The sequence below is a fragment of the Oikopleura dioica genome, chromosome XSR (genome assembly GCF_907165135.1).
Source record: "Oikopleura dioica chromosome XSR, OKI2018_I68_1.0, whole genome shotgun sequence".
NCBI classification, from domain to species: domain Eukaryota; kingdom Metazoa; phylum Chordata; class Appendicularia; order Copelata; family Oikopleuridae; genus Oikopleura; species Oikopleura dioica.
In genome coordinates, this window is record NC_137294.1 from 993,666 (window position 1) to 1,008,017 (window position 14,352).

The 14,352-nt window shown below is 40.6% G+C and overlaps 1 protein-coding gene across 1 annotated transcript; it reads right to left on the reverse strand.

Annotated features, from left to right (window-relative positions):
• Positions 1-215: 215 nt before the first annotated feature.
• Positions 216-13,963, reverse strand: LOC145707647 (histone deacetylase 6-like). The gene is made up of 8 exons (XM_081785205.1): positions 13,797-13,963; positions 13,409-13,458; positions 13,208-13,289; positions 2,125-2,172; positions 1,808-1,865; positions 1,108-1,161; positions 984-1,034; positions 216-363 (listed from the first exon to the last, which is right to left on the reverse strand). Exons 1-8 carry the CDS (start codon positions 13,808-13,810, stop codon positions 316-318), a joined length of 405 nt encoding a protein of 134 aa, XP_081641331.1. The 5' UTR covers positions 13,811-13,963; the 3' UTR covers positions 216-315.
• Positions 13,964-14,352: the final 389 nt, after the last annotated feature.

Below are 14,352 nucleotides of genomic sequence, written 5' to 3' on the forward strand. Positions count from 1 at the left end.
AGCAAGCAAGCAGTGAGTTTAGAGCTGCGGCTAATGAAATTCGTAGAAAACGCCAAGAGAGGCTTTTCGCATTCTTTCCGGCAAAAGCAACTGTAATACGTGTTTTGACACGGTTTTGTAAATTCGAAACCGCCCAACGTGAACGCTGGTTAGTTACCATTCTCGGGCGCTAATTTATTTTCCCCAAGCAACAAGTGGCACCACGACAGAACGCGCTGATCCACTCAAAGACATTCTGTATTATTCTTTTTTATTATGATTCCAGAGCTAACATATTTATAACCAAGTAGTCGCGAAAGAGTGAGCATGTTTCTTTTATTGATCTGATTCGTTCGTGCCTGGTGGATAATCGCCAAACTTTCCCTATTTCACGTAGTTCAATAACAACTATTTATAATTATTGGATCTAGAATGATAGAACTGTGGTCTGGACTAAACAACCTGTATAGAAAACCTGAGTCAGGGTCAGGAAAGATTGGCTTTTTTAATCGTTCACTTTCAAAATCCTGACTCAGGTTTTTACACAGGTTGCTGAGCGAAAGAAATTGAATGAAAAGAGGCACCACAGTCTGGGCTCGGCAAACTGTGTAGGACCCCTGAGTCAGGGTCCGAAAGAGCTGAAATGAAAAGCCGCGTAGTCGCGAATATTAACATTACAATCTATAAAAAAATTCTAGCGAAGCCGCTTTGCGGCTCTGTTTATAAAAAAGCCGCTACGCGGCTTTTCATTTCTGCTCTTTCAGACCCTGACTCAGGTTTTCTACACAGTTTGCCAAGCCCAGACTGTGGTGCCTCTTTTCATTCAATTTATTTCGCTCAGCAACCTGTGTAAAAACCTGAGTTAGGATTTTGAAAGTGAACGATTAAAAAAGCCATCTTTCATGACCCTGACTCAGGTTTTCTACACAGGTTAGCGAGAGGATATCCATAGAAAGAAGAAATGGATGAACGGGGTCTCCGTGGGCTTGATTTAAAACTACTGCCTTGTGGGCGTCTCTGTAGAGAGGATGGAGGATTGGATTCGTGTGAATGATCTGTTCGCTGGGCTTTAGCGGCGCGAATTGAGCGATTTAGTGAATTGATGAAAATAAGCGCTAAAGCCCGTGCGTATTCGTCGCAAACGTAGCACCAGAACGACAAATCAGATAATGACTGAACGGGCTGATATTCATGACGAGGAACTTCTTTATTTAGCGTTTAGACACCGCGACTACATATACGCGATCGAATCGAATTTGACGCGCTTTTTGGATCTTCGAACTTTCAAAGCCCAAGGAATGGCAAATCAAATCAAGCCCTCAAAATCTAATATAGGCGCAGCGATTCGGGCTGCCTCTAATTTAGAAATGAATGAGCTGTTTTCATAGCCCTTAATATTGGATTATGTTTCGCGGGCTCAAGAAAAACAAACGCGTTCATAATTCCGCCAAATATTATTCAACTGAAAAATCTGTTCTTCTTAGCGGAGAGTATTGCCACGTGCTAGATTTGCGATCGTAACGTGCGCGTTTCTGACAAGATAACTTCTATTTTGTCAGATATCGACAATACGACGTCCGAGTCTACAAGATCTAAATGCGTTACGTGATCGAAAGTGGCCCTTTGATTTCCCCAAAGTGGCCTATTATCGCCGCACTCCTCGATTTACGCAATCTATTGCAGTGCATAAGTGCGCCGGCGGTAAATTTTCATTAAAAAGTCAAGAGCCCGCTAACAAGGATTAACAAGCATATTCGCCAAATTCTCGCCCTCCTGCACATGTCTGTCCAGAAAAAAAAGAGTGAATAAAGAGCCCTTCCAAAGCCACTAGATGGTATTTCTCCATTGAGTGGTCCACCATGTGGCGGTTGATGAATCTGTACGCGGTTCTTCCTCGGTAGTAGGGGGTTATCATTCGAGCTGCCCCTAACCCTAACCCCCGGAACCCCCTCACGTAAGGCCTAATGCAGGGGCTTCGCCTCCCAATACCCCCTTAAGAGTTCCCAGACCCTAACCCTAACCACTGGCCCAGATTCTAGAGATATTGGATGGCTCGAACGATAACCCCTCTCTACGCCTCCCTCTCTCTCCCTTCTCCTGTAGTTGTTTTTTCATTACTTTAAAGTTGAACCGATCCTGCCGCAGAAGCAATCCCCACAAGCTAAGCAAATCCAGTTCTCCTCCTCGTGACCGCTAAAAAAAGAACACTGTGAGATGCAGTAAAATAAGCAAAAGGTGATAACAAAACCAGTCCAGGGCTGGCCCTCTTTCATCCTTGCGCCCTCACTTCAAATGTCGCCCGTCTATGAGCTCAACCAGATTCGTGAGAATTCACTTTTCTTTTTCCAATTAAGAATTTTCATTTAAAAGTTTACATAAATCAGCAATTAATTAATTTAATAGTTCAATTATTTCTGACAGGTCGAGACATAATCCTGGAACTTTAAAATGTGGCGAAACAAGCAATAAAGTCGACATTTAGACGTGTTATTATCCACTCAAAAGACTTAATTAATTAGCAAATTGGCGCTAGGCTCACTTTAATCATAACACGCAGAAACGCATGTACGAGCGGAGTTTTTAATGGAGAAAACACAGAAAGCACGCGTTCCTTTCAAAAGCGAAGCCCAAGATGATACTTGAGTAATTGGCTTAGCATTTCGGAGCATCACAACGTGAACTTGATGAGTCGGCTCTAATCCATTAGCGTGTTCCCGGACAACACTCGTACATCACTCGGGTGAGCTGCGTTCTTTTTTTAGAGAACGCGCATCTTTTCATTTTTTCAATAGGGGCCCCTCGATTCTAGCTTTAGCCAGGGCTCGGCAACCTAAGTAGAAAACCTGAGTCAGGCTCTGGCGTAGCGGCTTTTTTAAAGCGGCTTCGCAAATAAACCTGGCGACGCCACTTTGCGGCTTCTTTTTTAAAAAAAGCCGCTACGCGGCTTTTCATTTTAGCTCTTCCTGAGCCTGACTCAGGTTTTCTACTCAGGTTGCCGAGCCCAGGTAACCTGTGTAGCAATCCCTGTATCAGGGTCTGGAACGATCTTTAATGAAAAGCCGCACAGCGGCTACTAAAAAAATGAGTCCGCTCTTCGATATAAGAGATTTCTGCTCCGATTAAAATTTATGGCTAAAATTATATTGAAATTATTTTCTCGCTCCTTGGCCCTTTGAAAGAGCTGTTCAAAGAATGAAAAGATTATTGAAAAACGTGATTCGAAATGATTGCTTTCGAAAGGGCTTTTAGATGATCGGCGCGTCGATCTGGCAGAAAAGCACTTTTTGAAATGAGTTTTTCTTTTTGGTGGAAGGTCATTTTATTATTGCCAAACAGAAAATTACAACTCGAAGAGCATTATTGACAAGAGCGCAAATGGCAGAAGAAGAAACAACAAACGACTCCTTACAAGGCGGCGGCTCGGCACTAGCTTAGACTCTTTGACGGTTATCTAAAATTAGAAAATATTTATAAACTGCTGGGCAGCGGAATTGAACAGAAGCCGAGCCCCGGGAAAAGTGTTGTTGCTTCTCATGCAGGCGAAGGATTTTCCCATTCTGGAAATTTAAATTTCACTTTTAGCGGAATGGGAGTCACCAGCGCCGTCTTGCGGGGTCCCCGCATAACTGAAAACTGTAATAATGAAACACGTTCTTGATTAATGAAACATGTATTACCCAAACCGTTATAAAAAATTTATGTATTTTCCAAACATGTACTAACCAAACAAAAAATCAATTTTCGAGTAAATACATGTTTGGCTAATCAATGTTTTCGAAAATTTTAAACTCGATTTTTCGCCCGAATTTAATTTTTTTTTGAATGGGCCGCGCAGCGGCCCATTCCAAATCGATCCAGATATCCTGTTTTTACTCGAAATCCCCCTTTTTTACAAATTTCTATTTTCTTATCTACAATATATTTTCCTATTTTTTTTATATAATGGGCGCGGAGCGCCCAATTTCCAAATTCTGTACGAATTCGAAAATTCTAATTCAAATTAACTACTTTCTAATCCCTACTCTATTTTCCTATTTTCTATATATAATGGGCGCGGAGCGCCCAATTCCCAAATTCAACAAATTTGAGGGGTCATTATTTCGGTAGCTAGGGGCGGGGCGGGGGAGATTTTACCTACCGACCTTCTGATGAGACCTATAGGGTTTTTACTGATTTTCCAGAAACCCCTGTATTTGTCCGAAAACCTATATAATATGCGAAATTTATAATGTCATTATTTTGGAAGCTAGGGGTGGGGCGGGGGAGATTTTACCTACCGACCTTTTGATGACACCTATTGTCTTTTTACTGATTTTCCGGAAACCCCTGTATTTGCCCGAATGTATTTTATATTATATTATACTCAAATTTATAATTTGAAATTGATCATTATCTATCTATGCCATGTACTGGAATTATGGCAGTAATATCTTTTGCGTGTCATGTTTGGCCATTCAAAAAAAAATTAAAAAGGGAATTTTCATTAATTTGGGCCCAAAAACGTCATTTAATTTATCTGTACGAGCAAAACTATTGATTAGCCAAACATGTAATAGCCAAAATTCTCGACATTGAAAAAATCAACCCACGACCCCCGGAAAAATTTTTTTTTTTTTTTATTGGAATGCCAAAGATGCTTCTCTAACAAATCTTTGACTTCTACCCAACCAATTTCGTCGTCGATCTCAACGGGAAAAATTCGAATGGACGGGAGTCACCCTTCCACCATTCTTGGATGATGCTCGGCTACTGAAAACCTTAGCGACTGTTAGTTCCAATTTGACAGAAGATGGAAAAACGGACTTGGAGAGCAAAAGCTTTTTATTATACTATTCATTCCAGATTTCATACATTAACTCGAAATTCCCTATTTATAAATTTCAATTTTTCTAATAAACAATATATTTTCCTATTTATGATATATAATGGTCGCGGAGCGACCAATTTTAAATTCTGTACCAATCTGAACGATTCTAATTTAAATTTCGTATTTTTCTAACCAATTAATATTTTCCTATTTATTATATACAATGGTCGCGGATTGGAGCTCTTCGTCGACAATCTCCAACCAGACTTCTTGCAAGAGAAGATTCGACCTGTTCGGCCTCAAATGATGCGAGCACTGTGGGACATCATCAATCGCGATGATATCATTCGATCAAGCAAGGAGAGGGAAAACTGTTGCACAGCAGCATTCTGAATTCTCGGAAAATTCGGTGGTGAGAGCAGGAGCTCGTTGTGAGAAGCCCCTCAATTGGAATGGGTAGAGTTCAACAAGGCCTTTTCGCAAATCATGGTGATGGAGTTCAACGATGTCAAGATGGAAATTCCTCTTGAAAAATTAATTTACAGTCTTCACTGAAGACTCTTCAGTTTGAAGATTCTTCGATCTCCGATGTAGCTCGATTCCACATTGAGACGTTGATCCGCCACTTAGTCATTGTTAATTGCGGTTTTTACGTATCTCCAATGAGTGAGCTTCCGTTGATGAATTATCAGAACAGCAAGATGGTCTACATTGTCGAAGCGATCGTGAATACATTTGAGCTCCAGGAGTGTAACATCGATGTCATTTCCTCAGCTGTGTTTAGTAAAAGTTGCTTATGAAACTACTACTTTGCTGCTTGAAAATGGAGTCAAAGTCACCAAGCTCCTATTTTTCGTCCTCATCGCCCGCGAGCTCCACCAAGTCTGCTACGAGCGTAGCTGGTACATCAAGTCCGCTGCTAGAAACGCCATTGAAAAGCTTCTCGAGTACTTCCCCTGACATGGGTCTACGAGCACAGCTTACCATTCTACAAACGATTTTGAGTTGGTCACTCACGCATGTGAATCGCGGTACAATGCGCTTTTGTACATTTTGGAAAACGAAGTTTCTTTTTCAGCCGTCGAGCTGACGCATGCTACTCTTTGGAAACTCATCCAGCGCGTTTTTCTTGACAATTCGAAAAACATCAACCCTCAAGATATAAAGTTGGTCAGAGAATCGCTTCTGAAGGCGATGGTTAATGATATCATTTCTCCTTTCGAAATTGTCCGTGATTTCTCGCAGAAGACTCTCCAGCGAATCGCTAAAGAAGCCGGAAAAGACACTTCTGAAATCATTCTTAAAATCGTCGGCAAATATAAAACTATTCTTGAAATTCCACCTTTCCAGTTTCCGTCAAAAGGAAAACTTGGAAACATGAACTTCAAGGCAATTCCAATCCAGATTGGCATTTTGAACGGTTCTGCCTTTTGCCTCGGCCTGGACCCTCCTGTATTTGCTTACAGTCCTGAGCCTACTGCTGAATGCCATACCTTCCTTGTCGAAACGTTTAAGATCATGTCCGCCGATGAAAAATATATAAACCGGCACTGTTACAAAAAGTGAATGATCAAGAACGAGCATAGCTATGAAAATTCCCTGACTCCGCTCAGAATTGAAGCTATGCGTGTCATGTCCCACTGCTGCAACATCAAAAAGCTCAGAGAAGACATCTTCTCCGCACTTTAAAAACATGACGAAGCTGAAAGAAAAGAAAAAGGATGAAGAGCTGATAAAAAGTGCCGAGCTGTGCTCAGAGTTGCAAATTTGCTGAGCTGAGTGAGCTGAGCTGGCTGAGTGAGCTAAGCAGTCGCTCAGCTCAGCTCAGCTCACTGATTTTCGAAAATGAATTTATCTGCTCAGCTCAGCTCAGCTCATACAATTATCACTCAGCTCAGCTCAGCTCAGCTCAGCTCAATTATTCTCGAAAATGATCTGTTCTGCTCAGCTCAGCTCAGCTCAGAAAAGTATCATTCAGCTCAGCTCAGCTCAGCTCAATGATTTTAACACAATTTTACTACTAAAAACAGTAAAAAAACAGCTCAACCCAGCTCACTCAGCTCAGCTCAGCTCTAATTGGGGTCTGCTCAGCTCAGCTCAGCTCAACTACCTTAAGAAAAGGTCTGCTCAGCTCAGCTCAGCTCAATGACCTCTGAAAATGGCCAGCTCAGCTCAGCTCAGCTGAGTGAGCTCCGAAATAGGCCAGCTCAGCTCAGCTCAGCTCAGAGAATTTCTCACTCAGGGCAGCTCAGCTCAGCTCAGCAAAAATAAAGCCAAATTTGCAACTCTGGCTGTGCTAAGAATTCTTTCTTGAAAAAACAATGGGGAAGAAAGCGACCGAGATAACGATGGATTCCATCCACAGCGAATTGAAGCCGATTCTTGAGAAGATAACGCCAAGATCATGTCCTCGATTTGAAGATATGGATTGTTACGTGATTGAGAGACTAGCGATTCTCAGTCGATTGTTGCCGAAAACACTCAAGTTGTATGATCGATTTGCGACGCATTTCAGGAAAAAGATCAAATTTAATAGAACAATAGTATTTCAAGCTGATATTTTAATGATCTTATCTAAGGGAAACCCTAAAGCGCATTGTCGAGACCGTCCATCAAAGTCGTTCGCCTACCGATCTGCTGAAAATGGCCGTAGCAACTGCGTAAGTCTTCCCACTTGGCTAAAGCTGGTATGGAGATCGAACCAACCCGGCCACTGAGGTAAGAGAAGATGACACGAATGTGTTCAATTTCTTTTTTAGTGCTCGAGCTGCTTTTTTCATCCCTGGAAGAATTCTTTCGACACCGGAAATGTCTCCAATACCAACTGGTCTAGACAAACACCACAATTCCGTGTAGGTAGGGATTGAACGCAAATCAGCATCGGGGAACCCAAAATTTTTTTTCAGAACTTATGAAATTAAAAGGGGCTAAAATTGGAATTTGGGCGTTAAAAACGTGCTAAAAATTTTGAAAATTATTGATAAGCCAAACATGTAATAGCCAAAATTTTCGCGCGTGAAAAAAAAAATCAACCCACGACCCTCGAAAAAAAAATTTTTTTTTTTGCATTTTATCTAAATTATAATTATCATTTATATTAAAGAGGATATTTAAAGTGCATTTTTGGCCTTAATATACGCGCTTTATTACATGAAAAGTATCGGTCGAATGAAAAACGCGATTTTGTGGGATGCCTTTGTTAATAAGATGTCTAATCGTCGGTTCAGGCACTACCATCAATACATCACTGAGTCCGACAATCTTGGCATTTCTTGGTGAAGCATCTTCTGAATGGCCCCAAATTCGTAAAACTATCGTCAAAGACGGATTCATTGGCAGTATTGTCAATTTTGACTCTGAGCTGTTTCCAGACAAGACGAGAAAGACTTTGCAATCAAACTTCCTCAATAATCCTGAGTACAGCTTCGAAAAAATCAACAAGGCATCCAAAGCTTGTGGACCTCTCGTCAAGTGGGCATCCACACACGTTAACTACTCGGACATGTTGAAGAAAGTCGATCCATTGCGTCAAGAACTGAAATCGCTCATGAACGAGACCGAGCAAAGTAAAAAAGAGTCAGCGGATATGTGAGCGCTCATCGCTGAACTTCTCACAAAGATCGAGGAGTACAAGAAAGAATTCGCTGCCTTAAGGATATAGCCTATGAAATTGAACTTTTATAGCGCCTAAATGCGACGTCGGATCATCTTATTTCAAAAATAATCTTATCTAAAAATGTATGAAGAACTCGATTCTGGTACTTGTTTAAAAATTTTCATTAGAATTTTTCCCTTTAGAGCGTTTTGAAATCTTACGATCGCGATTTCTCGAAATCTTTACATTAAATCGGTCGAGTTTTTTTGATAGAAAAGTAATCTAGACCCTTATCTACAATATTGTGGCTTCGGTTTTCTCTTATCCCGACAAAAACCGACTTTAGAGTCATTTCCATGAGGCTTCCTCAGCGCGCGAATAGTGTAAAAAGCGCTGCGCTGGGTGCTCAATCTCTCGATTCCTCTTTCCCGAGAGAGTCTGCGCGTTTGAAAGTGCGCTCTGATTGGTTGGACCGAAAAAAGCGCGCATGGAAGAAAAACAGGAGCAAGAAAGAGGAAAACACTAGAATCAAAATTTGGCCCAGTTTGAGAATTCTTCAGCCACAATATTCTAGTTTAGCATTTTGTCAATGCAGTTATTGGTTTATTTTTAGCGATTTAATGTAAATATTTCGAGAAATCGCGATCGTAAGATTTTAAAACGCTCTAAAGAGAAAAATTCTAATGAAAATTTTTAAACAAGTACTAGAATCGAGTTCTGCGTACATTTTGAGATAGGATTGTCTTTGAAATAAAATGATTCGACGTCGCATTTAGGCGCTATGAAAGTTCAATTTCATAGGCTATATCCTTAATCGCGAAAGCAGAAGCGATCAAGGCTGAGATGCAAAATGTCGAATCAAAGGTCAATCGATCCGAAGGTCTTCTCGCGAATCTTGGTTCCGAGCGTGAGCGTTGGCAAGAGTCATCAACTAACTTCCAGGCTCAGATGTCCACTCTTCCGGGAGATTGTCTTCTCTCCACCGCTTTCGAATCTTACGCTGCTTACTTTGACCAAGAAATGCGAGCCAACCTTGAAAGTGCTAGGGAAGACCGTCCTCTGGAAGCTGAGATCACATTCCGCGAGACTCTGTCACAGTCAGAATATCTCTCAACCGTGGATAAGCTTGCCAGTTGATGATCTTTGTATTGAAAATGCGATCATGTTGGAGCGATACAACCGATATACTCTTATCCGGACAAGCGACTGGCTACATCAAAACGCAATATGCCGACAACAAGATCGTGTCAACTTCATGTGATTCGGAAACCCTATCCTGGTTCACGATGCAGAATCCTATGATCCGATTCTGAACCCGGTTTTGAACCGCTAAGTTCGCAAATCTGGTGGACGTGTTTTGATTACCATCGGTGATCAAGACATTGATCTTTCTCCAAACTTCAAGATTTTCCTCGCAACTCGTGATACGACTCATGAATTCTCTGCGTCTCTTTGCTCGCGTGACACTATGGTCAACTAAGCCGTCACTCGAAGCTCGCTTATGAGCCAGTGCTTGAGCTCCGTTTTACGTGCTGAGAGGCCTGATGTCGACGCAAAAGAAATGACACGCTTAAGCTTCAAGAAGAATATCAGCTACGAACTCGCCAGCTCGAACAACAGCTTCTTTCGACTCTCAACGATGTCAAAGGAAAAATCCTGAACGACGATAAGGTCATCACTGCTCTTAAAACACTCAAGAAGGAGGCTAAGGTAATCGCTCAAAAGGCTTCCGAAACAAAAGATGTAATGAACGAAATCGAGCGAGAATCTGCTACTTATCAGCCTCTCTCAACCGCCTGCTTGTCCATTTTCTTTATACTTGACTCGCTACATTATATCAACAGGCTTTACCAATTCAGCCTCAATTTCTTTGATATTTTCAACTCCGCCATCGCTGATGGGCCTGCGGAAGCTACTGACAAGGCCGAGCGACTGGACAAAATCGTCAAATTCCTTGTCATGGCTACATATCTGCGAGCTTCTCGATCTTTGCTCCACCAGAATCGTATCTGTCTCGGCCTCCTTCTCGCCAAGATTGAGTTTTTACTTTACCAAAACAACATCGCGCTGCCAGAACTCAATCATGTCTTACAAAATCAAGACATTCTCGTCAAGCCAAACGAAATCGCCGCTTGTGGATTCGATGATAGCTTCACGGAGCAGCAGAAAGAAAATTGCATTCGTCATCAGAGACGAGTGAAGCATTTTGGCAACTTGGATTCGGCAATCTCAAGCAACCTTGCGGCAATCAAATCATGGATGAATAATAAGAGTACAGAGCTTCCAAGTCTTTACGACTCGTCTAACGACTCTCCAGTTTGGCAAGCGGCTCACCTTCTTCTACTGTAAGCAGAGCTTCAGTTCAGAGCTCAGAGTTTGAGCACCAATTTCAATACAAAAACCAATTCCAGAATATAGGATTCGTAAACCGGGCGCTCCGCGCCCATTATATAAAGAAAATAGGAAAATATAAAAGACTAGAAAAAAAGAAGGAAATTTTTCATTAATTTGGGCCCAAAAAAGGTCATTTTTAGTTTATCTTCGAGGCAAATTATTGATTAGCCAAACATGTATTAGCCAAAATTTTCGAACTTGAAAAAAAAAATCAACCCACGACCCTCGAAAAAAAAAATTTTTTTTTTTGAATTTTTTTGGAATTGAATTCCAGAGATGCCTTTCATATAAATCGTTAACTTCAACCAAACTGAGTTCGTCGTCGATCTCAAAGGGAAAAATTCGAACGGACGGGAGTCGCCCTTTTACCATTCTTGGATGATGCTCGGCTACACAGGACCTTAGCGACTGTTTACTCCGATATGACAGAAGATGGAAAGAGAAGAAATGGATTTGAAGAGGAGAAATTTTTCATTGAAAGAAGGAATAAGATCTATGGAAAGATCAGGGATGGTTAATTGTCTGACAAGAAGGTTTTTTTAGCTGAAAAGGGCGCAGACTTTGATTGCAAAAGGAATCAACGGAATCCAAGACATCCTTTTAGTCGATCAAGAGCACTCAGAGCTCAAGCCAATTCGAAAATTCACCATAATTGACTATTCGAAGGATCATCCACTTCGAGTAAAACGGGATTTCCGGTTATAAGCGATAATTGCTTCAGGCCAAATAAAAATTGAATATGGATTTCGAGAAAATACAGGGTTTATGGGAAAATCCGTAAAAACGTTACAGGTCTCAGCAGAAGGTCGGTAGGTAAAATCTCCCCCGCCCCGCCCCTAGCTTCCAAAATAATGACGTTTAAAATTTCATATATTATATATAGGTTTTCGAGATAATACAGGGTTTTCGGCAAAATCCGTAAAAAGGCTACAGGTCTCATCAGAAGATCGGTAGGTAAAATCTCCCCCGCCCCGCCCCTAGCTACCAAAATAATGACGCCTCAAATTTGTTGAATTTGGGAATTGGGCGCTCCGCGCCCATTATATATAGAAAATAGGAAAATAGAGTAGGGATTAGAAAGTAGTTAATTTGAATTAGAATTTTCGAATTCGTACAGAATTTGAAAATTGGGCGCTCAGCGCCCATTATATAAAAAAAATAGGAAAATATGTAGTAGATTAGAAATTAAGAAATTTGAAAATAGGGAATTTCGAATATATACAGAAATCGAGAAGAATTTGGGAATGGCGCGCGAAGCGCGCCATTCCAAAAAAATTAAAAAGGGAAATTTTCATTAATTTCGGCCCAAAAACGTCATTTAAAATTTCTGTACGAGCCAAATTATTGATTAGCTCGAACTGTATTTTCCAAACTTTTTTCGAGTAGATACAGAAATTTGGGATAACTGTTTGGGAAATACATGTTTCACTCATCAAGAACGTGTTTCACTATTACAGTTTGTAGTAATGCGTGGACCCCGTCTTGCTCGTTATTTGCTTGAAGCTCTATGCAAGTTACAGTATTAATTATCGAAGTTGATTTAGCGATTTAGATTAGAGTTGCCAATTTTGGTTTATTTTTGCTGAGCTGAGCAGAGTAAAAATTTTTTTGAGCTGAGCTGAGCTGGCCTATTTCGGTGGTAACTGAGCTGAGCTGAGCAGACCTTTTTTTAAGGTAGTTGAGCTGAGCTGAGCGGACCCTAATTAGAGCTGAGCTGTTTTTTACTGTGTTTTTTGTAGAGAAATTGTGTTAAAATCATTCAGCTGAGCTGAGCTAATTGATAATTGTCTGAGCTGAGCTGAGCGTAGTAGAAAAGATCGTGTTTGAAAATATTTGAGCTGAGCTGAGCTGAGTGAAAATAGTCTGAGCAGATCAGATCATTTTCAAAAATCACTGAGCTGAGCTGAGCAGAGCGACTGCTCAGCTCACTCAGTTAGCTCAGCTCACTCCGCTCAACAAATTTGCAACTCTGATTTAGATTGGTATAATGATTGAGGGCTACAGGATCGTTTTAATCCAAAATGTGGAATAAGATCGAATTTAAGAAAAAAAGCAATTAAAAAAACAAAAGCAGAGAGTCTCGATTACCCATCCAAAAAAGAACTACAGTGCGACGAGCCACTACAACCCGCAGTTGGCGCAGTTGACGTATACAGAATTCGCGAAAGGCTTCGAATTCATTTGAATTCAGAATGAAGAGCTCCAAATTCAACCAAAGCAGAAAACATGCAGTTTTTGGATGTTGGACGCTGTGTAAAAATTTCACATTTTCTCGTGCAAATTTTTTCGCGCTACACTTATTTTTTCGCTAGATTTTTGTGAATAAAGTTATTATGTTCCGCCGGCTTGAAAACTGTTGAATTCGTTTCGCGCCTTGTTCAGGAAGAGGCCTCGAGTTTTGTAAATATCTACTGATAGGCATCAGGACTCACCATTCGCCGCAGACATTATCCGGCTTGACTTGCTCGAGTAAGCTCCTTACTTTTACATGCTCTTCTAAATGCTCACAGCTGGCCTGGCTCAAAGCTCAAATCGTAAGTTTATTGATAAAACACTCCTTTTTAGAAGAAGACGCCACCTGTCCTCATTCCAAAGATCAGAAGAGAGTGCTTCCTAAATTACAATTTGACCTTCCTTTGGCATGACGTAGCCGCTCGCTGAATCGTCCAGGAAGCCTTGAATTTCTTCGATAGGATTCCTAACATAATTCTGCTGCTGGACTTGACCTCTCAAGCCTCCACAGGGGATTATGTTGAGGTACTTACTGAGTTATTTGAGTTAATTTGTCGAGGCGAAAAAATAACATGATTTTTTGGTATTATAGACGAAGAGTCTGGACTCTGAAACCTGAGTCAGGATTTGATAATCAGGAGTATAGCCTATACTATACCTGACTATCAAATCCTGACTCAGGTTTCCGAGTCCGGAATCTTCGTCTATAATTCCAAAAATTCATGTTATTTTTTTCGCCTCGACAAATCATAGGAAAAGTTATGCTATGTCTAAATGTAGAATCCCAAATCAAAAGTCGCCATTTTTTCTTTCTTCTTTCAGGTTCTTCTCCAGAGGTTGGGCGGAGTGGCGACAATCGGATTTCCAAATCGGGAAAAGGAAAATCCTTTTTGAAAAAAGAAAAGAGCGCGGCGCTTCGCCCCCGCCGCGCACCCGATGACGCATCGGCAAAACTCCAAGAGCCGCTCCCAGCGAATCTCAAGAATCTTAAAAAAGACGAAATCTACACCTATCTCAACCTTTTCGACTTAGAGATTATGCTCAGAAGAAACTTATTTCAGAAGAAAAATCATGATTTTTTATTTTTTCGAGATATTTTTCGATTTTAAAAGAGAAACTCTTCATTTTAAATTTACTACTGTATTTTCCCTCGGAAAAAATGTAATTGAATTAAAATTTTGTGAATATTAGAAAATTCTATTTCAAAATTTTGTTGTATTTGTCATTTTCATGCAGAAAAAAGTGGAAATGTGTCATTTTTTTGTAAAAATGTTTATAAAAACTAATTTTCTTTCTTTCAGTGCGTTTAAGAGATATTATTTATCAATTTTCTTTTTACTTAGAC